Genomic DNA, 24,494 nt, shown 5'->3' on the forward strand with positions numbered 1-24,494 from the left:
CAGTCTGAGATGATTTGTGCTTTATGACATGGTGCATTATCCTGCTGGAAGTAGGCATCAAAAGATGGGTACACTGTGATCAGAAAGGGATGGATATGGTCAGCAACAATACTCAGGTAGGCTGTGGTGTTGACAAAATGCTCAATTAGTACTAATCGGCCCGAAGTGTGCCAAGAAAATATCCCCCACATCATTACACCACCACCACCAGCCTTGATACAAGGCAGAATGGATCCATGCTTTCATGTTGTTGATGCCAAGATCAGCAGTTTCTGAAATACTTAGACCAGCCCATCTGGCACCAACAACAATGCCACGTTCAAAGTCACTTAAATCACCTTTTTTCCCCATTCTGATGCTCGGATTGAATTGCAGCAGATTGTCTTGACCCTGTCTACATGCCTAAATGTTTTGAGTTGCTGCCATGTGATTGGCTGATTAGAAATTTGCGTTAATGAGCAGTTGGACAGGTGTACCTAATAAAGTGGCCGGTAAGTGTATATGTGTAGTCAATCATTATAACTGGTCAATTCTTGAGCTATATAAAGGTATCTATTTATTTATTATTATTAATAATAATATATTTATTATTATATTTATTATTTTCAATGAGAATTGCTTGCTGGGCATGCTTGATACTTTTTCACACCACTGTCTATTTACACTTATTGCTACATTTAAAACAATTTCCAATTTGTATGTGCGTGTGTGTGTGTGTGTGTGTGTGTGTGTGTGTGTTTTAATTAAAGTCAATATAATTACATTCCATAAGCTCAAAATACCACCAAAATTGGATGATCACCATTTAAAAAACCTAAAATATGACAGCAGCTAATTAATGCACATACTTAAAATGATTTTTTTTTTTTCAATCTGTTAAATGACTCATTCTATAATATGCCTTTTTGCTGTCTTTCATTCAGAGAAAAGCTGTTCCGTTTGACTCAGGGATATATTATTTAAAGCTGCATAGTAATTCTGCAGGTCTGTGAATGATATCTAAGTAATACGGAGGGCAGACCTGTGATTGTACATTATGGGTCAACTGCACTGCCATAGCCTAAATGGATAAGAGAGAACGTAACATGCTATGACATCATGGGGAAGTCAACCCTGAGAAAACAGCACTTCTAACCTGACATTTCACTTTGAGAAATTGCATAATTCAGGAAAAGAGCAACAACCATGCGGTATAAGAACAGAGCCAATCATATAGCAGCTGCATGCATGTGCAGATGCAGTTGCAACAACAATGTACACACATTAGACAATGTGTAATGAGAGAATTGAGATAGAGCATACCTTGAGGAGACTTCACCATATGTGCGAACCCTTGAGGAAATAAATAAGAGTGATGGACAGAGAAGGAGAGAACACTTGAGAACACCAATACCAATATTGTGCAGGTATTGTGACTACTCATGGTTTGTTTACAGACAAACCATGGCTATCACACTAAGCTGAAGCTTTCTACAATAAAAAAGCTTCTCATAAAATAAGAAGAGATTGACAATAAAAACTAAAATTGTCTTATTCAGAACAAATGTGTTAGCAATAATTAGGGCTGCCAATTAACTTAGTATGATTAAATATTACCAAAATAATCATTCCCACTGAGCTGTTTATGTTATGGAATAAAGAGTTTTACTGACACCTTGGAGATATTTAGCCACACAAGTGTTTAAAAACAGCTGGACCAAACATAACCACAAAAATAACATATGCACATACAAATTTTGGCTTTTCTTCTTTTCAATTGATTTGTTTTTTATTTTTTAGTATAACAGTCCTGTAGACTAAGGGCTTATTCACACTGAACGCATCTTTGCTTCTAAAAACACGAGTCGTGGTGATCAGGAATGGGTTAAAAAAGCGCAGCACATCATAATGTCTATGTGACGCGATATTATGAACGTGATGTAATAACGACAACAATAGAACCAATTAGAAATAGGAAAACATTATGTTATGATAAAAAATCTGGACAAAGCCACAATGAGTGCCTCCAAGATGTCCTCGATGCAGTTTGTAACCACAATGAAGTACTAGACCTGGTCCACTATCAAGTGGACCTTGTACCGCCCACTAAGGTAACGCCCATGCTACTGTGATGGTTGGGTTTAGGGTAGGGGGAGTTGTAGGTGATCGTCCATTACATAGTTGACCTGGTCCAGTACGTCATCAGGACTGCCTCACCTCCTCCACCATGATATAACGGTAAATAAAACAGTTGTCATGCAAACTTTCTACTATGAACAGAAGTTTGCAATGGTTGCCCCACCTTCAAGCTCTTCCTATTGATTCACAGCTTTTGGACCTAACAGTAATGGACTGTGCTACATGTGAAACTTGAAGATCTATCAACTTGACAAGGCATCCAAAAAATGCAACCCAGGCTCATAATGCATAAGCACCCCTGCATACTTCTCTGGAGAGCGCAAAATATGGCCTAGAAGGTAAGCTTTTTTGCAGTTATTTTGTTTTCGCAAATCCACCAGAGGGCGCTTTTTGAGATCTTAAATTTCTCTCGCCTGCTCTTCTTACGTACATCCCCTAGAGGCCACTGTTGACTGACTGACTGTTTGACTGTCCAATACCCCCACGCAGAGTTAAGACAATTCTATGGGCCCACACCATTTTGGGGCAATTCAATCAATCAATTTCTCCCTCCCGCTATTCACTTTCGTCCATGACACGACCCCGCCCGGGCTTCCTCTTCACTTTCGTCTGCGACCCCCCCCCCCCCCCCCAGTCTTTACTTTCATCTGGGAATACACTTTCATTCTTGACAGCCTTCAATTTTATCTGGCACACCCAACCACCAGCCCATCCTTCCCCAACCTCACTAATCATTTTCCTCCATGACACCCAATCCCCCCCCCCCCCCCCCCCCCCACTCTTCAAGTAAAAAAAAAAAAAACAAGCAATCGGCATCATCATACTGCCCCGTATCGTTCGCTTAAAAGACGAAATACAGCCATACGTATCTCTGGCTACATAATTTGTGCTCTTCTGAAATTTATACAGGGGTAGGTATTCACAACGAGCTGTGTTTAAAAAAACATGATGCTCACATGCGTGGTGCTTCAAAAGATCCGAGACGTGAGTGTAATAGTCAAACACGTCCATAAAGTGCATGTTTACAGTGAAAAACCATAGGAAAGTAGCGTGTCGGAAAGGAAAAATGCATTCTGTGTGAACAGCCTCTAACGAATTTTAACTGATCTCAAACTTTGAAATGGTAGGTTATACCCCATCCCTCTATTCTCAAATTGGTATATATATTAAATATGAATATATCATAATTTTAAATAATATTATAATATAACAATGCATTTGATTGTTTTTACATGATTGACAGCCCTAATAGTATGTAATATAAGTATAATGTGTCACTTGACACTTTCACACAAACAGCCTTTTCCAAAAATCATTTACAGTTTTATTACGGCAATTTATCATCTTTGAGTTTTGGCTTCTTAATAAGATGCAATTATTCCACATTGACATAATGACTTCGCTTTATGTCTTAGGATTTTAGACACACAAAGTTTTGCAACCAAGTGAAATCAGCTCCAAATAAACTGCATTCTCCCATTTCACAAGAAAATGCAGGGGCGTTAGTGATTAGTAATGTATTAACTGATTTGTGATTAACTGTTTTAAATACACTAATGGATTTCTAGAGGGAATGTTTGCACTACACGTCTTCACCTACTCAACACGGCACTTGTAATGAGCTCGACTTAATGAGGTGTGGGAGCATTTCACCACAAACAAGCATTATGCTCGCTGTCGGTACTCACTGTTTGTGCTGTGACGTACAAATTTAAAATGTACTATGATCATCTGTCAGAAGAGCTGCAAGATTCAGCTGAGTGTAATTTAAAGTATAAATTTAATATAGATAAAATAGCAATGGCAATACATTTTAAGATTATTAAAGGTATATATTAAATTAATTAATACACTGAAGTAGCTTATTCAAAATATAAATATAGAAAAAATAGTTAAAATAACCAATTATTAAAACAATTATTTTAATTGTGTGTTAAAAAGGGAAGTGCAAAAGTTATTTGGAGTCCTGTTTCATGAAGGCATCATGTGTGAAAGTGACTATTACGTGAACAAATGTATTATTATTATTATTATTATTATTATTATTATTATTATTATTATTATTATTTGCACTTTACATGGTGAGGTTTCATAACCTAAGACTCACTTACCAGGGTTTTTGTTGACAGCTTTTGAGAAGATGGCACGAATGGGAAAGAAGAAAGTTCAACTGTTAGGCACGCTTTTTGACTTTGCATGGTGGCTATCATGCAAAAGTTTCATTTACAGACTGATTTAACATGCAAGGGATCAAGAATGCCCCTGTGCATGACTGCTACAAAATAAACAAATGAATAACAATGAAAAATAAACACAAACTCCTGTAGAAGAGAAAGGTTGTAATATCTGTTCCATTTTCTGAGAGAAACAGATTGACGTTATTGCTTCAAAACACTCCATTACTTTGAGAATAATTCTGCAGAGATATTGCCTTGTCCAGAATGCCACAGTCTCTCTCACATACTCTGGATGAAAACATAAATCCAAGCAGGTTACAAAACCTGCTGTCCAATACGGACTATGTGGATTTACGAAGTTGTGAGGTTTGTGGATTTTTGGACATGCCGTGGACACAAAGAATTACTTTCACTGAAGACTCATATGTGTATAGCTAGCCAAGTAAATCACCCTTGTTGTTTTATGTTTATGAATTAGTGGTTATATATTTCTGTAATTTTGGTTTATGAATAAACCAATTTAAACGAATGCACACTGATACCGTAAAGCTTACATGATTCACAAAAATTAAGATCAATCTGACCAAAGAATTTAAATGAAAGAAATACTGCCATTCTAAGCATACAGTGTACGTGAAATTTCTAAAAAATGTTGAAGATAAAAACCTTTTTATTTTTTTATGTGATGCATTTATGAATTTTCCAGACACTGTTTATGCATTTATAATCTACAATACCAAATAATAATTTTATAGACCATTTTGAGGGATGTAAACAAAAACAACGTATTTCCCAACGTATTTCCTGTTTCACTTTTTTCAGTTCTATAGCTTCTGAGAATCCAAAAAGAGCCACATATTGATAAATAATGTTATGATAGCTGTTTTAACATAATATTATGATTTAATTGCATCTTGTTACAGTTATGAAATAGTTTGATAACAAACAAGAACTGTTCATGGGCCAATGACGTGACTATATTGTGGAGCTGCACATCGATGGATTTGAAAAACAATGCTAAAGTCAGATATGCTGCTTTGAAAATGTGCGTTTTGTGCCAGAATGTATGTCTTTGTTTTGGTACCTTTAACCCACCAATGTTTAGCCAATTATATTTCAGCACCCTAAGTTGCCTTAATGGAAAACAGTGTATTTTACTAATTCAGTCAGAAAGGCTCTCAAAGTATATGTCCATGACAGAAATGTGACCTCCTGTGGATAGTAGCAGACTCCGCAGATTCAGAGTTCCACATGAGGTGGTTAATAATTAGCAAATTACATATATGTAATATATGGTGATTGTCACTTTAAATTCAAATGAGATTGTGCTCATAGCACTCTTTTTAAAAGAGGGCGGAGCTAAAAAAATACATATGTGTTAGCACAGCAGCAGATTCAAAATCCTTGCTTCTCACTCAGGGCTGCTTATGCTGATGCAGCAGAGATCATCACTAATAGGTGGAACTTTTCCTCTCCGAATTCTTATACAGAGATAAAGTCAATCTAAGTGTTTTAGTAGACTGGTTTTATCAAGTGTGACTATAAAAAATAAAGTTAATTCAATTTTACCATTACAGGCTGTTTATATACACACAACTGTGTTTAAACCCTTCATAAAAGTCATTTTTGCATAATAGGTCCCCTTTAAGTCTGTTTTGCTGAGCTTTTACTGTATGTCTCTTTCCTGTCGCCCTTTTATGGTTCCGACCAGAAGATGATCAGTTTATATGTTCAATAATAGCTGGTCTGGCTGGCTTATTACATTTAGAACAGGCTTTTAGGGCACACGTGTCAAGCCATCAGGATTCTTGGCTTACAGTGCTTTTGACAAATTCAATTGACAGAGACAGTCTGAAGTTTGATGTCAATATTATCTGCATAGTTAAATCAACCAGAATACACTGTGTTTAGGATAGAGAGTGCTAGCCCACCAAGCTTCTTAAATACCTAAAACAGCAAGATATTCTTGATCAACCAGAAGAAAGCTTCTCCAAAAAACATCATGACATTTTTAGAAGAGATCATAGCATTGAAAGTTGGCTAAAAATGCTTTGGTGGATACATGCTTAATGAATACTTATTGTAAGACATATGACCTATTAGTCTTTTGTTTTTCATTTTTGAAATCTACTGGAGCCAAACTTTAGAAGGAATCCTTTAGAATATTCCATAGAGTGTGCAATGTGCCCTTTTTACAAAAAAATAAATAAAAAATGGAATTCATTAACATACACATGTTTAAGGATCAAATATGATGTACACAAAGTGTTTGTAAAGCCAGACGATAATTTTTGGAAAGATTTTGTAGTTGAAAAACACGTGGCTTTCATTCAGCACCCAACCAGCAGTTCGGCGGTTAAGACAATTATGCAAACATGTTTGCATCACTAAAGTTATTTAGATAATTTGGTTAACATTTCAAGTTTTTTATGTTTTTATGTACCATAAGTTCAGTTCAGTGTAGCTTTGGCTTTTTCCTCAGGTTTTTTCTCTCAAAATTTGTAATTTGTAACATTTTTGTAACATTTTTGTTGTTGTTGTTGTTGTTTGTTAGTTTTTTCATATTTTGCATATTTTGGATTCTGGCCTGATGCACACATTGGGTCTTAGTCATGAAACACAAGCAGAAAATCTTTGGGGTTTTTTTTTCGAAAGAGTGAACCATTCATCTAGCTGGTTTGATATTTTTTGGGGATTCATGAACGTGTTCAGATTTTCCAAATGTTAGTTGGTTTGAAAAAAATGTGCACCTGCTTCCATGTGTAAACGCTGCATATAACTTGTGTGTTATTTTTGGCAAAGTGATTACACAGAATTATGCACTGCCATAATAATTTTTTAACAAGTTGGTCTCTTTTTTTTTTGCTAAGTGTTAATATATTCTGTATTAGATTATATTCTTCTAAATGAGATTCTTGTTATAGGTTATACGTGTATTTCAAATCAAAGCAATCAAGCTGGAAAAAAGCTGTAAGGCTTTGGTGGATACATGTTTAAATGGAGTTAACTTGTTAATAAATGTTCAGTGGCCAAACCATGCCTCAGTTTGTCACCTTAACCAATCACCTACTCCCTAACACTTATTGAAGGAAGACCAGCACTCTAGCACCATTCTTCTCGTTCTTTTGAACCCACACTCCCTCCCTCTATTTCCTCGCTTCCTATTCACAATCCTATAACCCTCTTCACTCCTACATGTAGGTTGAATCCGGGAGTTCCATCACTACCAAAACATTACAGAGACGGTACCCCCACTCTAAATCTCTGGGCATCATTGTGGGACACCCGAACAACCTACCTACCTGTTCAATAAAGTCTAACTCAAAGTGTGCCGTCGTCCATGCTGGTGAATGAATATTTATTGTAAGACATATGGCCTATTAGTCTTCTTCTTTTTTTTTTTTTTATCTACTGACGCCAAATCTTAGAAGGAAGGAATATTCCACAGTGTGAATGTGTGGCCTATTTACAAATAATTGAAATTCATTAACATACACATGTTTAACTATTAAATCTAATGTTCACAAAATGATCATGAAGCCAGACAATTTTTGGAAAGCTCCAAACCAGCAGTCCAGCCTGGATAAGTATGTAAACATGTTCACATCTCTAAAGTATTTAGATAATTTGGTTAAAATTTCAACTTTTTTTATGTTGTACCATAATTTCAGTTCAGTGTAGCCCTAATTAGAACTAAAGAGGGTTCCCACTTTTTCATGAACAGTAGATTCAAGGACTTTTCAAAGCACTGTAAATGTAAATCAAGCATTTTTGTAAATCACGCCTGCAGCATTTATAGTGCCATTAAAGTTTCTTTAAATAATTTCTTAAATTTATAATTTTAAAATTTTAATCTTGTTGTAATGTTCTAAGATGAAGATTAATATTGAATGCCTTTAAAATGTTTGTACAGTATATGATGTGTTTGTGTGTGTGCCCTGAGGAAGGCTTATAAGCATTGGCTTTTATTTTATTTCATTAAAATTGTCTCCTTTTATTAAGGGCCAAGCACCGCATATAACAGTATGCGGTAAAGTTGTATAATTTGGCACAATGATAGAAGGCAGTGTCAATATGATCCACTACAAACCTGACGTCTCTAACTCAAACTCTCTAGTGTCACCTCTTGTTCAAAGTTTCACTTATGTTTATGGTTAACTTTTGAACCGAATGGGCTACAGTCTAAATTCTATTTTTCCTCTGATTTCTTGACTCAGTCCAATTCAAATGTACCCTATGACTCATGATTTTTTTTTTTTTACTATTTTGAATTTTCCGCAAAACATATTTGATCAAACTCGTCCTAGGCCATTATTCAGGCGATATCTCCGTAACGCATTGACGTATTCACACCAAACTAGGTGTGTGTTATGACAACTATGGTCTGAGGTTATCTGCAGCGTGGTGCACAGCCCCCTAGTGGTCTGGAGATATAAAATTTGCTTTTTTGCTGATATCTTCTCAACCCTTTGACCAAAATTCATAAAACGGGTCTCTTCACATCTGACAGAACATGCTGAGTCAAATGATGTCTGATTTTCCCAGGTCAGCCATTTTGGGCATCACCCATTTAGATTTTTGTCAAATATCTAACATAATTTAACATAACAAATATTTCAAAATTATTCTCAACTTGTTCCTCGGGTCATGCGGAGAACATTGATACCAAATATGCCATATTCTGTTAACTTCCTGTCAGCCATATTGATTTTTGCAATCTCCTCCTAGACCGTTTGCTAAAATATCACCAAATTAGACTAGAATTATAGTCAGATCATAATGACCAAGTGTTGTGAAATTTGTGTTTGGTGAAACGGTTTTTGTTTATGGCACCAACACATTTGGTCATGGACTGGCTTTGGACTGCTTTGCTCATTCTGCCCTTTTAAGTGCTCGGCCCCTTAATTGCTGCTTGTAGCTATATTTATAAGTGTATTTTTCCCTATTTTTTCTATAACTGCATTTTGTCTATGCACCTTGTATGGTGGTTGAGTGCTCCAGACCATCCCGTATAAATTTTTTAGCAGCAGACTACATTTGTTAAAATAACACCATACACAAATATAAATTCAAGTTAAATTCAAGCAATTTTTGTATGTTTCTAGGTTATTTACAAGTCTTGGGCCCTATAATACACCCGGCGCAATGAGGCGCAAGATGTGTCTGGTGCGATTTGTTGCTATTTTCAGACCAGTGCAACAGCAATTTTCACATTTTGCATCACGTTGTTAAAATAGTAAATCCATTTGCACCACTTTGTTGACTCATGGTGTCCTGGTCTGAAAAGGAGGTGTGGTAAGGTGCTAAAGTCCAGCACAGAGCGCGTTAGTTATGCACCTATGCAGGTCCAAATTCTTACACATTGCGTAATAGTGAGTTTCCACTGTTTCCTTACTCCACAAAAGTAAAGGAGTAAAGAGTAAAAGTAAATTTAAAAAGAAAGTAAAGTGGCTAAATGGAGGAGGTTCATTCTTTATTCTGCTGCAGATGGTCTGTTTAACTGTTTTCTCGCCAGTGAAGCGTTCAGTTTTTCCACTTACAAAGTCCGCCATGTAAATAGAAATTGCACCATGGTGCGACGCAACTGACTTTTAAAGGGAATGGAAGATGAGACTCTGATTAGTTTAATGCATGTTATGCGCAAAGCACACCCATTAATCATTAAGAGAATAAGCACAAACCTGTTAGACCATGCGCCAGGGCGCAAACCTTATTTGTTTATCCTTAAAATAGCAAATGTGGATTCGGACACACTTTTAATGCCATTGTGCCATGCGCTTTAGACTTTGCACCTACATTATGTCATTAAAATAGAGCCCCTTGTACCCATATGTCTGAAATTCAAGTACTTTCAAGAAGCATGTAAACCCTTTCTGTCAGTTTTACACACAAATTACTCATAATTTGCTCTTATATTTACAATTGTTTCATGAATAAAGCCCTATGTGTGCACTGAGGACGTTTGCATGACATTGACAAGAAACCTCACTCACAGTCTGAATCATCTAGACCCTCATCTGATCTGTCTTGACTTCTTTCTGTTCTCAGTTTTGACTTAACATTGTTAGGTCTTTGTTTAAACTTAAATAAGCTACTTCAAAACACAGCACTGTCCCCTAGATCAACAAAATGGCTGCCTCTATAACAATACCCCTGCCCCCACTGTTAAATGAAAACCCAGAAGAGTGCAGAATCGGATTTCCAGACAGTGTCACTTTGGTGGGTTACTTCAAGCATTGAGAGAGACAGAGAGAGAGGGTTTGTCGCCTACACGTGACCATATCCCTCTTGATGACATGCTGCTCAGCTTTAATCTTTTGCTCTATTTTTCATTCCTCAACTCAAATCCCAGCATTTGCTCACATTGGGTCAAAAGACACACATGCCCACTGCGCCTGAATCAGGTTGTCTTTTATCCCTCTTTTTTTATTGACCTACTTTTGTAGTAAGATTATAGTAGCTGTCATATTTCCATGTATATTTATTAATCCTCACAGCTAAGCCCACAGCATTTGTTTTGACTTTCTCCCCCCATTAACTGTTTTTTATATTGTAAAAGGTTAACATAAAAGCTTGTACGTGATAAAAAAAAACATACAGCTGATCACTGAAAAATTGTTTCTTTTCAATTAGTCTCTCAATAATTGAAACATAACTCCTTGCTGAGTACACTTATTTGGTTTAAAGAGGTGAAAGCTAATGCAGGCATCTAAATAAAAAAGTGTTGCATATTTTATATGTGGAACGCATAGTAATCTGTCTTGTGTATGTGTATCCGCTGTGATCTCAATAACTAAATGCCATGGCACAGTTTACCAATGATACAGATCCACAGCGTCGTAACAGACTGGACATGATTTTTATGGCTAAACATATTGTTTTAATCTGCCAGCAATTTAAGACAAATTTTCACATGGTAATACTGACAGCAGTGCTCCTGTTAGGGTGGTGCGGCCTGTCTAGTATTTCATACACACTGAGGTATGCAGTCTGTTTCCATGCCATCTGCATGCTCTAAGGGTTTCTGCTAACTTGTTGCTGTATTTCTGTTGGTTTTTACATTAAAGGAAATACACAGTCACTGAATGTGTTAATTTAGCGTTACATTTACTACATTAAGTATTTTCAATTATGTCTTTGCTTTTTTAATGACATTTTCTTTAAGTTGGAACTCTATGAAGATTGCAACTGCAGTGACATTTGTGCAACACTTCAAGAGATTTATTTTAGAATGCCAGTACTCAATAAAACTTTTTTTGCACATAATGGCTGCCTCTTTTGTTTTATTTCACTGTCCCATTTCATGCATTCTGAAAAAAAAAATAGTAATAATTTTAATTAATATTTTAAAATATTATTTAAATATATTTTTTAAAAATATTGCAAATAATATTTTAACCAATTGTATATTTTTATTAAATGTGATTTATAATATTTTTAAATAATATTTTCACATAATAAGGGTTTTTTATTAGTAGTAGTAGTAGTATTCATTCATTCATTTTCTTTTCGGCTTAGTCCCTTTATCGATTCGGGGTCGCCACAGCGAAATGAACCGCCAATTTATCCAGCATGTTTTATGCAGCGGATGCCCTTCCAGCCACAACCCATCTCTGGGTAAGTAGTAGTATTAGTATTATTATTAGTATTAGTAGTTGTAGTTGTAGTAGTAGTAGTAGTAGTAGTAGTATTAATAATAATAATATAAATAATAATAACAATAATAATAATAATAAGGTATTATTAATAAGATATTATTATCATAATTAATAATAATAATAATAATAATAATAATAATAATAATAATAATAATAATAACAATAATAATAATAATAAATTATTATATATTATATTATAATTATTTTATATTATTATGTCATATATATATATATATATATATATATATATATATATATATATATATATATATATATATATATATAGCAAAACTGTTCATAATATCACACTTTTTTGTAACAGACTTTCCTATTGTAATTTTTTTATGGTAAAACATATAAACATGTAATCTACATATAAAAATTTAACTATATAAATAGCAAGCTGATTCACATACAATTAAACAAAAAATAAACTGAAACCCAATACCTAAAATAAGGTCTGAAGTCTTTTAGCTCAAGTAGTAGAGCACGGCGCAAGCAATTCTGAGATCAGGTGAAAGTATGCACTGATGAAATGCAAATGTATTTGCTGTATGTAATTTGCTTTAGAATCTACCAAATTGAGATACATAAATAAGTTACACACTTTTATGTAAATCAGACTCTGGCACTTTTTAGGCTTTTTAACTGAATGATTGAGTAGAGCAAAACTATTCATGATTAGTGAATTCTCCCCTAAATGAGTAAACTGTGCCCTGCTGTGAGATGCATAGAGCATGTCAGTCAACGTTTAAGCCCATCATTTGCCCGCATCACCCACCAGCGAATTAGCCATTTCTCTTTCATTCCGCCCCTAATTACTAAACATTCCCACAGCTCAGCAGTGCAATCCGTTATCAGACACATCCATTAATCTGGGGACACGACTGGGGTCTGATGAAGCCAAGACAGACTGTGAAGGCCCTGACAGCCATGCCTATGGTCAAACACAGGACGGACTGAGCTAAACCCCTGCTCTGAGATTAGAGGTCTTCTAGTTCCACATTTATCACACCAGTTTCCCCTTGGGCAGGTATTGACTGGCTCCTTATTAGGGGCACTTTTTTTAGGCCTGCTGGTCACCAGAAAGCCAGAGAGACACAAATATAATTCACCAGCACACCAGCAAAATAAAAGCACTTTGAACCAACTTAAAAAGTTACTGTAAATTGTTACAGCTAAAAAAAAAGTTGTATTTACCTAAAAATCTTGGTTCAAACATTAATATTTAATTTAATATAAAAAAAGCTAATAAAACTATTGTGGTCAAGATTATAGACCACTATTTAGACCACTTATTATTATTTTACTACAGCATGTAGATTTTTGTTTGGGATAAACTATTTATTCTTCCACATCATAGTATAAATTTATATAATAATTACAGCTATTAATAAAAAATAACATATCCTCACATTTGAGTTTTGACTTGGTTGATCAAAATAGTTATTCTGCCCAAGAGAAAGATTTACATTCAGAAACCATTGATTAATTGAATTACTTAAATATTTATAACTTTTTACTATGAAATCAAAGTTGTAATCTGTACTAAACTATAATACATACATGTAAAGCTAGGCTATGCTATTGCTAGTTATTTTATTTTTAGGATATGAGGTAAACTATCTGTTGGTGTTTTCAGAATGGCTATAATCCTGCAAGATGCTAATGAAACACATTAGAAATGCATAAAAACTGAAGTGCACAGAGGATAGCCTCGACATGGCAGAAATAGAAACATGTTACATTACATAAAAAAGATTTTGAACTTACACATAAAAATATGATTTCTGTAAAACTGTTGCAAACAATTTATATGTGTTGAATTTAAACAAAGAAATTTAATTTAGTAATGTTCAGCTTAATTTGTGTTTAAATTCAGCCTAAATAAATTGTTTACAACCACTTAACTTAAAAAAAATAGTAAATGCAAGGAATTGGATCTTTGAATGATTGTTTTCCAGTGTATAACTTAATCTAGACAAGATTTATTAAGCCACAGACCATCTTCACATTTGTATCTAGTAGTGGCAGCAAGTGAGTGATGACATGTGGTCATATAACATGAAAACTGCTGGTTTAAAGTCCTAGGGGCTTTGTTTTTTGCTTTAAGGCGAATTGAATATAACTGTTTAAAATCAAAAAGCATAATTTTTCTCTTAATCCAATATAAAAATGTACTTTGAACGAAAGACACAGAGTGTCTGCCACTAGGGACTATCTCATAATCTTTAAAAGAAGCACTGAGGTATTGGTCTGGTTGATCAGTCTAAAGGGCTTGGGTTTGATCACAAAATGCAATATGTCGGGCATTCAGATTTAGGTCTACTGATTCCCAGCCTGAATGAAAGACTTTATATTCAAGACCTGAATAAATTTATACAGAATTATTAACTATACGCAGGGCACAACACAAAAAAAAGTAATCTCTTATAACCACAGCACCAAAGTCTCTTAGCAATTCAGTGTGCATTCTGAAAACATAATCAGTTTCAAGAATTATTTTAATACCTGCTGGTGAGTCTCCAGTGAAAGTAATCTCAAATAGATCTGAACTCCAAAGTGTAGTTGAAAAAAGAAACTTGACTGCCTGTAATCAAGAAATGTACTGTTCCTAGGTAATAGAATAGAAATCCTAATATCAATCGAAAATGTTCAACTCTTAAAATTGTTGTGTACCTTCCATAGTCTGTAACGTGCAGGATCTGGATATTTGATGGAAATGTATTAATCTATATCAATAAACATATGTATTTATATATAAATATATAATGACAATATGTATAAAACAAGACAAAAAATACTGTTAATTAAAACATTGTTATTGTTAAAACATTTCCTGCAATGATGTCACTTGTTTTATTAATTTATTAAAGGAAAGAGATCATATCATTTTGTACAACATGCAACGATGCTGACAGTTACAATGAGATAATTTTAGAAATTAAATATATAAAGACTTTATATTTCAAATGTATGGCATCACTTTATTTTGATGGTCCCTTAACGCATTTTGATGAATTTAAGTTACATTGCATCTACATGCCAACTAATTCTCAACAGATTATAAGTAGACTGTTAGGTAAGAGTTAGTGTAAATTGACATGTACTTGGAAAGTTTCTTATAGTCAGTTAAATGCCTGTTGAAGAAGCAGTATCAGCAGATTTTAAGCAGACAGTATACGAATGCTCAAGTGACAAGTAATTGGCATGTAGTTGCAATGCAACTTTTAGTCAACAAAACATGCAATAGGGACCCTAAAAATAAAGGGTTACCAAATGCACTAGCATCAACATGACATAATTTAAAATCCATTTTATGTTTATTATACAACATATTACCAGTAAAATGTGATTAATAAAAATGTGGTTGATTCATGGAAATGTGGCTAATAAAATAAATACAGTAAAATATTTTAATATCAGTAAAATATCACAGTATTTTACTTTAATATTAATTATAACATTCACAATGCAAGATCATACACAATGTATCTTAACTATAAATGTGTTTATTCTATCGAATGCACACTGTATTAAAATGATTAATTGGATTTACTACTTTTCAATGTAACTGGATGCAAACCATTTAAATAAGCTGAATTTAAACAAAGTTGAGCATTACTAAATGTAATTTGTTTGTTTAAATTCAGCTCATATAAATTGATTGCAACCAGTTACCTTAAATTTAGAATTGGCATATTGTTTAGCTTGCTTAACTTGTTTACACGTCATATACTTTTTATAATTAAAATATTTAGCATGTACAATAAGCAATCTTATTCTTATTATTATAAGCACATTCCCATAAAAGCACTGCTTTTCAAGAAAAAAATATCAAGGATTAAAAAAAATATATATATAGACACATACTTACTTCAAAAATAATTTTACAGTATAGTAATTTGGACAGAATTATGTTAAACATTATTTATGATTAAATACGTTTTAAATTACAGATTAAAAATCTGGACCTGAATCTAAATTTCTCTAAAGCATTATGTAATGGTTGTTTGAGAATTAACTATTACAAATCAATTATTACGATTGTTCATGTTATCTAAAATACAAATAGAAATTTACACAATTTACACACATAATTTTTTTTCATTTCATTTCATTTGTAAGTATTGGGGGAGAAAAAGTCTTACCTTCGTTGCAGTACCTTCCTGCATATCCAGTTTTAGAGCAGTCACAGTAAGCCTCACCATCAGCCATGCTGCAACTGCCTCCATTTTCACAGGGGTTCTCTGTACAAAAACCTTCCATCTCTAAGCGGACCTTTTGGCTCCCAAGCCGCGTTGGAACCTTATTGCCATATCCAAGGTCTGTAATAATCCCCTTGAATGGTGGCATCTCTTTAGCTGCTGGTAGTGTTAGGGCAGATGTCCGAATGTCTTGAGGGACTCCTCCAAGATACAGGTCACTAACAATTTTCATGAACTGCCTTTGTGGTCTCACCTCATCCACCTTTGAATCTCCGTCCAATGCCAACACAGTTCGCAAGTTGTGCCTGCTTATGGTAGCAAAGTGCCAGTGACTGTCGTTTACCATCTTGTCAGAGATTATAGTGGTTTCTGCACAGTCCACGCTAAAATGCAACTTGAGCTTGGCATCCTCAATACTCAGGAGCAGGAAGTCGCAATAGCCTCCATCGTCAAAGTAGAGAACCAGAGCATCTGATATTGCTGTTTTAAATTGAAAGCTGAGGTCACTTCTGGTGCTGGCATCCCAGCGAAGATAGCGTGCCCACTGACCCTCTGAACCTGTGAACTCCAGGCCCAAACCAAGACTCAAGAAGGTGCTGAGCAGCAAGAGTACACAATGAGGCTGGCAATGGGGAGGCATGGTAACCAGAGCGTATGCTACAAGGGATCCTTGAGCAATGAAAAACAATAAAACTCCTTTATGCTATTTTCAGGAAAATATAGTGGAGGTCATTGAAGAAACATCAAATCCTTAATTGACAACAATATGGGCAAAAAAGATAAGGCCACTGAGGTTCTTCACACATGCTATCATGAATCCTATTGAGGACTACCAGATTGAATTCCAAGCAGCCTTGAGAATAAAAGTGGACTACTATTCAGCTTCACTTATCTGTTAGAAATGCTTTACTGATGATGTTCCCTTGAGTCGACTTTCGGGATTAAAACAAAGGTTCTCCATGTTGGTTCTGATTCTGTTGTTTTGCCACATGTTTATGAGCCTTCTTTTGCCTGATCTGTAAAAAGAGGAAAAAAAAACAGACACATTTTTATTAAATATACAGACCTTTTGGTTTTCTTATACATTTGAGTTCTCACAAACTATTTTTTATTTATTTATTTATTTCTCAAGCATATGTATAAAGGTTTTATCGCAATAATGTTTTGTATACAGTATATACACAATTTACAGTTGAAGTCAGAATTATTAGCCCCCCTGAATTATCAGCCCCGTTTATTTTTTTCCCCAATTTTTGTTTAACGGAAAGATTTTTTTCAACACATTTCTAAACATAACAGTTTTAATAACTCATTTCTAATAACTGATTTCTAATAACTTTTATTTTTGGCATGATGACAGTAAATAATATTTTACTAGATAGTTTTTAAGACACTTCTATACAGCTTAAAGTGACATTTAAAGGCTTAACTAGGTTAATTAGGTTTACTAGGCTGGTTAAGGTAATTAGGCAAGTAATTGTATAACGATAGTTTGTTCTGTAGACTATCGATAAAAATATAGCTTAAAGGGGCTAATAATTTTGACCCTAAAATGGGTTTTAAAAAATTAAAAACTGCTTTTATTCTAGCCGAAATAAAACAAATAAGACTTTCTCCAGAAGAAAAAATATTATCAGATAACTGAAAAATTCCTTGCTCTGTTAAAAATTCTTTGGGAAATATTTAAAAAAAAAAATTCAAAGGGAGGCTAGTAATTCTGACTTCAACTGTATGTGTGTGCACTATGTAAATGTATTATTATATAAATACACACATGCATGAATATATTTGACAAAAAATACTTATTGGGGTATTCAAATTATTTATAATTTAAATATCTATGTAAATATTTTTTGCTTTGTATAGTTTTGTTTTCATGCACGAGTGTGTGTTGCATATACATAATAAATATAAATATATTTGATGAAAATTTTACTTATTGGGGTATATAGTCACCTTAGATTCTGACATTTTTTGTCAAACTTAATTTTTTCACATATTCTTATTAAAAGACAACTTATTTACATTATTTAGATTTTAAGACTTTTATTTAAAAAAACTAAAAAAGATTTTTGAATGTAAAATATATTTTTATTTGTGTTAGATATTCAGTGAAACATTTCTCAGTGTTTATTAAACTGCTCATTGTCTGTTTTCTTCAAAGTCTTTGAATTTGATATTAAGCCTTGAAGGGCAAATACGTATTTTAATTCATGGGCCATGAATGGGCCTTGTTATTTTTATTAAATTATTAAGCAGACTGATTGTATTTCTTGAAAAGTAATGCTTCAATTAATGTCCCGTAGGGCTGTGCACAGGGGAGTGGCTGAGGTGCCCCTCTTGCTCAACCCCCCACAACCCCCCCCCCCCCCCCCCCCCCAACCGCTATTAACGTTTGCGATCGCAACCGTCCGTCGATCTCCACCCATACACCCCCCCCCCTCCGGTATTCACTTTGGGAAGGCAAGCATCTTTTTTATCATTTATAATAAAAGTACAAATTGTAAAATTGTTAATTAATTGTGAACTATTATATAACTACATTATACAATTATAAAACTATTCATTAATTTTCTCTTCGGCCTAATCCCTTTATTAATCCGGGGTTACCACTGCAGAATGAACCGCCAACTCATGCAGCATATGTTTTACGCAGCAGATGCCCTTCCAGGTGCAACCTATCACTGGGAAACACACTCATTCACTACGGACAATTTAGCTTACCCAATTCACCTATTACCGCATGTTGTTGGACTTGTGGGGGAAACCGGAGCACCCGGAGGAAACCCAAGCGAACGCGTGGAGAACTTGCAAACTCCATACAGACATGCCAACTGACCCAGCTGGGACTTGAACCAGCGACCTTCTTGCTGTGAGGCAATTGTGCAACCCACTGTGCCACAGTGCTGCCATTACATAACAATACACTATATACTTTAATTTAATAATTTATTCCAGTGATTTTAACAATGAATTTTCAGCAGAAATCACTATTAATATTAATTACTATTATTATTTATATTATTATTATTAATGGTAATAGTATAAAAAGCAACAATGACTGGAGTAATAATTTTATTTGAAACTAAATACAATAAGAAAGCAGTTATTTAAAATTTTAATAAATATTTACCAATAAATGTCATCTTAATGAACAGAATAATTTTCTTTAAAAAAACATGATATATATATATAATGTTGTTTTTTATGTACTATACTATAAATTGGCCTTTGTACATAAATAGTTTTAGATTTTGGTAAAGAGATTGTACACCAAGGCAAAAAGTTTTACTACATAAAAAATCTTGAAATAAACCACTTAAATATTGTCAAATTTAATTAGTCACAAAAAGACCTTGTCAAATATTTGCTGTTTTACAACACACGCAGCCGGTTGACAGATGTCTAACGGAGAGATACTGTACATGTGTGTAGAATTCCATCCCTCTTTGCCCTTGTTGTCGCTTTGGCATAGAGCCCCCAGAGACAAAAGCCTCCCCAGTCGTAGCTGTTCCACAGCGGTGCAACACAATAGCTTCTTTAACTACCTGCCCTGAATAGTTAATCTCTCTCTGGCAGCCAGCTATTGAATTAAGGCAACTGATACCAGCACCAGGGCATGGGCTGTCTTTTAAGTGATAGTGGGTCTTGTCTGTGTTTCAATAGAGGACGAGCACTCCACAAGATTTGAGAAGAAAGGTGAAAAGGGTGAGCAGAACACAGTAGCCATTGCAGGATATCTACCATGCATCTACTATACCATAGTTGAGGCATTATAGAAAATGGTTGTGTCTTCCTGCAAAGACTGCGAATGGGCTGGCCTGAAAAACGATCCTCACATGTGGCACACGACAACTGCCACTAGTCTGGCAGTGAACACACAGAGGATTTATTACAAACATAATACAGACTATTAAGTTACACATTGTATAGATCAGATCAGAACTCTCCAAAGCAGTAGTCTATGAGGATTCTTGTTGGATTTTTTTGGGTTTGAGCATAACATAATCCATTTAATGAGTAAAAGAATAAAAAGAGAATGTCAATTGTTTTCTGCCATATGTTCTATAATCCATAGAAAATTCACTCAAACAGAATAAGTGTTGCATTCGCTTCCCTAAAGGCAAAAGAGAATGAAATGCCTATACATAACTTTCAGAAGAAAAATTCCCATCTGCCTTGAATGATTTACAGTTTTATTCAAAAAAAGTAACAAATTATAAATACACAAATTACTGTAATTGAGTGTTTTTTCTCAGGAATTGTAATTTACTAAGTATTTCAGGCGGTTCATTCCGCTGTGGCGAGCCCAGGTTAATAAAGGGACTTAGCCGAAAAAAAAATGAATAAATGAATGAATGAAAGAGTAGTTTTAAAAATGTGTACTTTTACTTTCCCTTGAGTACATTTTTAGTGCAGTATTGGGACTTTTACTCCATTACATTCCTTCAACCAGCAGTCACTACTTTTTTTTTCCTGTCTATGGGGATTAGAAAAATCAGTCCTGTGATTCCTGTCCAATCAAATCACACATAGAAGGTAAATTGCATCTAAATGAACTACCTTAAGACATGGGTGCTTTATAAACGCAGAAAACTGTTTAAAAGCATTAAAAGTGTCCAAGAAGATGTCCAAAATCTTTACACACATTGAGCCAGAGACTGTTTAGATCAGGGGTCACCAATCACGGTCCTGGAGGGCCGGTGTCCCTGCAGGGTTTAGCTCCAACTTGCCTCAACACACCTGCCTGATTGTTTCAAGAATACCTAGTAAGACCTTGATTAACTTGTTCAGGTGTGTTTGATTAGGGTTGGAGCTAAAATCTACAGGATACCGGCCCTCCAGGAAGAAGTTTGGTGACCACTGGTTTAGATGCATGTCACTGATGAGAAGATGACGGATGTTTACTGTATGATGACTGAAATGGCCTTAAACACCCAGCATGCACAAGACGTCAACATAACATCAGATTGATGTTGTACTCCAACGTCGTGATGACGTTACATTTTGTTTGGAAATGAAGTTGACGTCAGAAGCCAATGTCAGGTTAACTTCAATGTCCAACATCCAACTTAAAATCAACATCTAAAAGTATTACAGCTTGTCGTTGTGTGGACGTTACTACTATCTACGTCTACGTCTATCAGACGTTGGATTTTGGCTGCCATACCTGATGAATAAATGTCAGTATTTAACGTCAATACTGACGTTGGTTTAAGATGTTGGCTCGAAGTTGGATTTTGGTCACTTTCTAACACAATCAAAAATCAACCAAATATCAAAGTCATTTGACGTTGTTATTGGACATCAAAATAACGTTGTCCTTAGTTACTGGCTAGACATTACATTTTTGGTCACCTGATGTCACAACCTAAATCTAACTTAATATTAACATCTTATGATGCTGTGTGCCTGCCTGGAAATAACTAAATGCACCACAGAATGTTACGTTTACACACATCCACAAAGTACATGTAAATGCATCAGCTTTTTACAGTGTAATACTCACTACTCTTTTGAAAGGTCTTTTTACTCATACTTTGAGTAATATTCACAACAGATACTTTTACTCTATTTGCACTACAAGTAATGGTACTTTTACTTAAGTATGATTTTCAGTACTCTTTCCACCACTGGCAAGATCAAGAAACTGTGTAAATGACACAGCAAATATGTATGTTGATTATATCTTCATATTCACTTTCTCCTTTTGTCATGTCAATATCAGCATGGTTTCTTCTGCAAACGCCTCACGAATTTTCAGTATTGTAACTTTTCTTAAAGTAAATCTGACATCAAATCATGCAATACCTCCTGAAATGAAGGTAGGACAACAAGTACACCAGCTGAAGCAACCTGCAGTGTAAGTGCGATTTGCGGTGGCACATGCATTGTGTGATAGAAATTATTCATCACATACTGTGTTTCAGATGGTATTCCAAGTTAAAGGAACAGTTCACACAAAAAGTGATTCTGTCATCAATTATATTTACAGTATTTTTGAAAAACTCCTGAGGAAGACCAAATAGATTATTAATAACAGAATGTTGAACCTGCTCTTTACTATGTGATAGAAAATCATTCAGTATGGCTTCAGACGAGTTGTACAGTAATAGCAGTATTTTGAAGTACTAGTATGATGCTTTGTGATCAAGGGCGGATTTAGTGATTTGGGGGCCTTAAGCAATTCCAGCCATGGGACCCTAAATGCTAAAGTACACCTTTTGTACTTTAATTACCTTTTTATTTATTTTGCAGTTTTTTCTTATTTGACTCAGACTCAAGTTCTCCTTTCCTACATTTGATTGTAATGCAAAATAATAATAACATGTAAAGCATCTTATAACATCTTGTAAAACTTTTGAAATGATCTGTTTTTACAAGTGAAGTGAATTCACAATTAACCCTTTAAATACCTCACCAAGAAAAAAAATGGGATTGCATTTCTTAACTCTTAATGTCGCTAGTTAAGACACTCAATGTATTTTTTTAACAAATCCCATCATATCTAAAATATCAACCTCTACCAAATGGTTGATATATCGGTTTATGGTAAAAGTATCGGAATTAATACATATACTATATAATATGTTAGATTTCATAAAATATTTCAGATGTTTTCTTTTTTTTATACAATAAAACCAAAGTCAAGTGTAGAAGTGCAACAGGATTACATTTGCTTGATTTTTTTTGTAAACCAACAATGCTGTGTTTAAAACAGCATTCTTTATTTTTTAAATTATTTAAGCAGTCATTATTTAAAACAGTAAAAACATGGTCAACCATTTGGTAGAGCAGCAGTCAAATGGGTTAAACTATTTTGAAAACTATTTTTTAAACTATCTTAACTGATTTGACTGCAGGACTATTCAATAATTGAGGGGGGAGACACATTTGCGAAGATGTAATAATTAAGTAATTACGTTCAAATAAAAAAATTGCTTTTTTAGACTCTCACCATACAAAATATGATAGAAAATGATGCTAATTATAATTTATAGGTATGATTTATACCTCTAGGTATTTATTTGGTGGTCCTCTGACTTTTGTGGGGCCCTAAGCGGCCGCTTACCTTGCTTATTGGTTAAATCCGCCCGTTTGTAATGAAATCTCTGTTTTGAGTTTTTTTCCTTTTTCTTGATGGTCTAATAAAGATGCTTTTGATTTAAACATTTTTATCGAAATAAATTGTGGAAAGAGGCCATGGTCTTCATCCAGATCTCAGAAAGAGCAGATGCAAGGGCAAACATATTCTGCCAAACATAATTTTTGATGTTCAAGGAAAGCATGGTTTGAATGTGAAACTCACTATCTTTATATAAAAGTAACATGTTAGCATATCATCAGGAAAACTGATGACCTTGACATGTTCAGATCTTTTGCATTTAGCGTGGAAGATATAAAGACTGCAAAATTGGAGAGATCAGCCAAATTTGACAAAAAATTAACTGAATACAATAATTTTTAACAAAAAAAAATCTATTTATGTTGTGAATTTTTTATATTAATATCTAACATAAAAGTTTTGCACTATTGAGGCATGCATATATATATATATATATATATATATATATATATATATATATATATAGAGAGAGAGAGAGAGAGAGAGAGAGAGAGAGAGAGAGAGAGAGAGAGAGAGAGAGAGAGAGATGTTCATGTGGTGCATGCATCCTTCTGTCCATTCTCTCAGCAAAGACAGTAAATTTCATTATTTATTTATTTTTTTATCTTTACGTTATAGAACATGATATAATAAGATGGAAGATTCGGACCATTTATGTTGGTAAATGTATCTTCACATTAATAGCTGAAACGTTTTGACCAGAAGAAAATAGCTTACCCCAGAGCAAATGTACGAAAGTCACACACGCACGCACGCACGCACACACACACATAATGTCTAACAGCGTTTATGAAACTCTCAAATCTCTCAAAGTAGTTCTGCTTTACCTTGATTGATTTCGATTGTACTCCACCGATAGAGAATCCGGTTAACACATTTTGTCCAAAACGTTAAATCCTCATTGCTAGTGATGGAACGCGGATGACTGATGCTGAGGTCAAATCCAGTGTAGCGGGATAATCCTCGCATCCAGAGCTCGCTCTCCTCCGCTCGACTGAGGTGCCTGAGCCTGTCCTGTGCCTGCGAGCCTCGCTGCTCCGCCCACTAGTTATTTGAAACACGCCATTTAAAGACATATCAAGACAAATACGCCGTTTTATGCCAGGAAATCCCTTTTTTTTCATTTATGTGGGTGAATTTCAAAATCCTACATCTTATTCCTACGACAGACCTACCTTTTTAACAAACACAAAATGACACAATGCCC

The 24,494-nt window shown here is 34.6% G+C and overlaps 1 protein-coding gene across 1 annotated transcript; it reads right to left on the reverse strand.

The window, feature by feature from the left end:
- Nucleotides 1-1,034: 1,034 nt before the first annotated feature.
- LOC130247947 (neurexin-3b-like) lies at nt 1,035-24,266 on the reverse strand. The gene is made up of 5 exons (XM_056481462.1): nt 24,115-24,266; nt 16,105-17,177; nt 4,230-4,247; nt 1,303-1,332; nt 1,035-1,060 (listed from the first exon to the last, which is right to left on the reverse strand). The coding sequence occupies exons 2-5, from the start codon at nt 16,799-16,801 to the stop codon at nt 1,035-1,037; spliced, it is 771 nt and encodes a 256-aa protein (XP_056337437.1). The 5' UTR covers nt 16,802-17,177; nt 24,115-24,266.
- Nucleotides 24,267-24,494: the final 228 nt, after the last annotated feature.

This window comes from Danio aesculapii, chromosome 20, assembly GCF_903798145.1.
Source record: "Danio aesculapii chromosome 20, fDanAes4.1, whole genome shotgun sequence".
Taxonomy (NCBI): domain Eukaryota; kingdom Metazoa; phylum Chordata; class Actinopteri; order Cypriniformes; family Danionidae; genus Danio; species Danio aesculapii.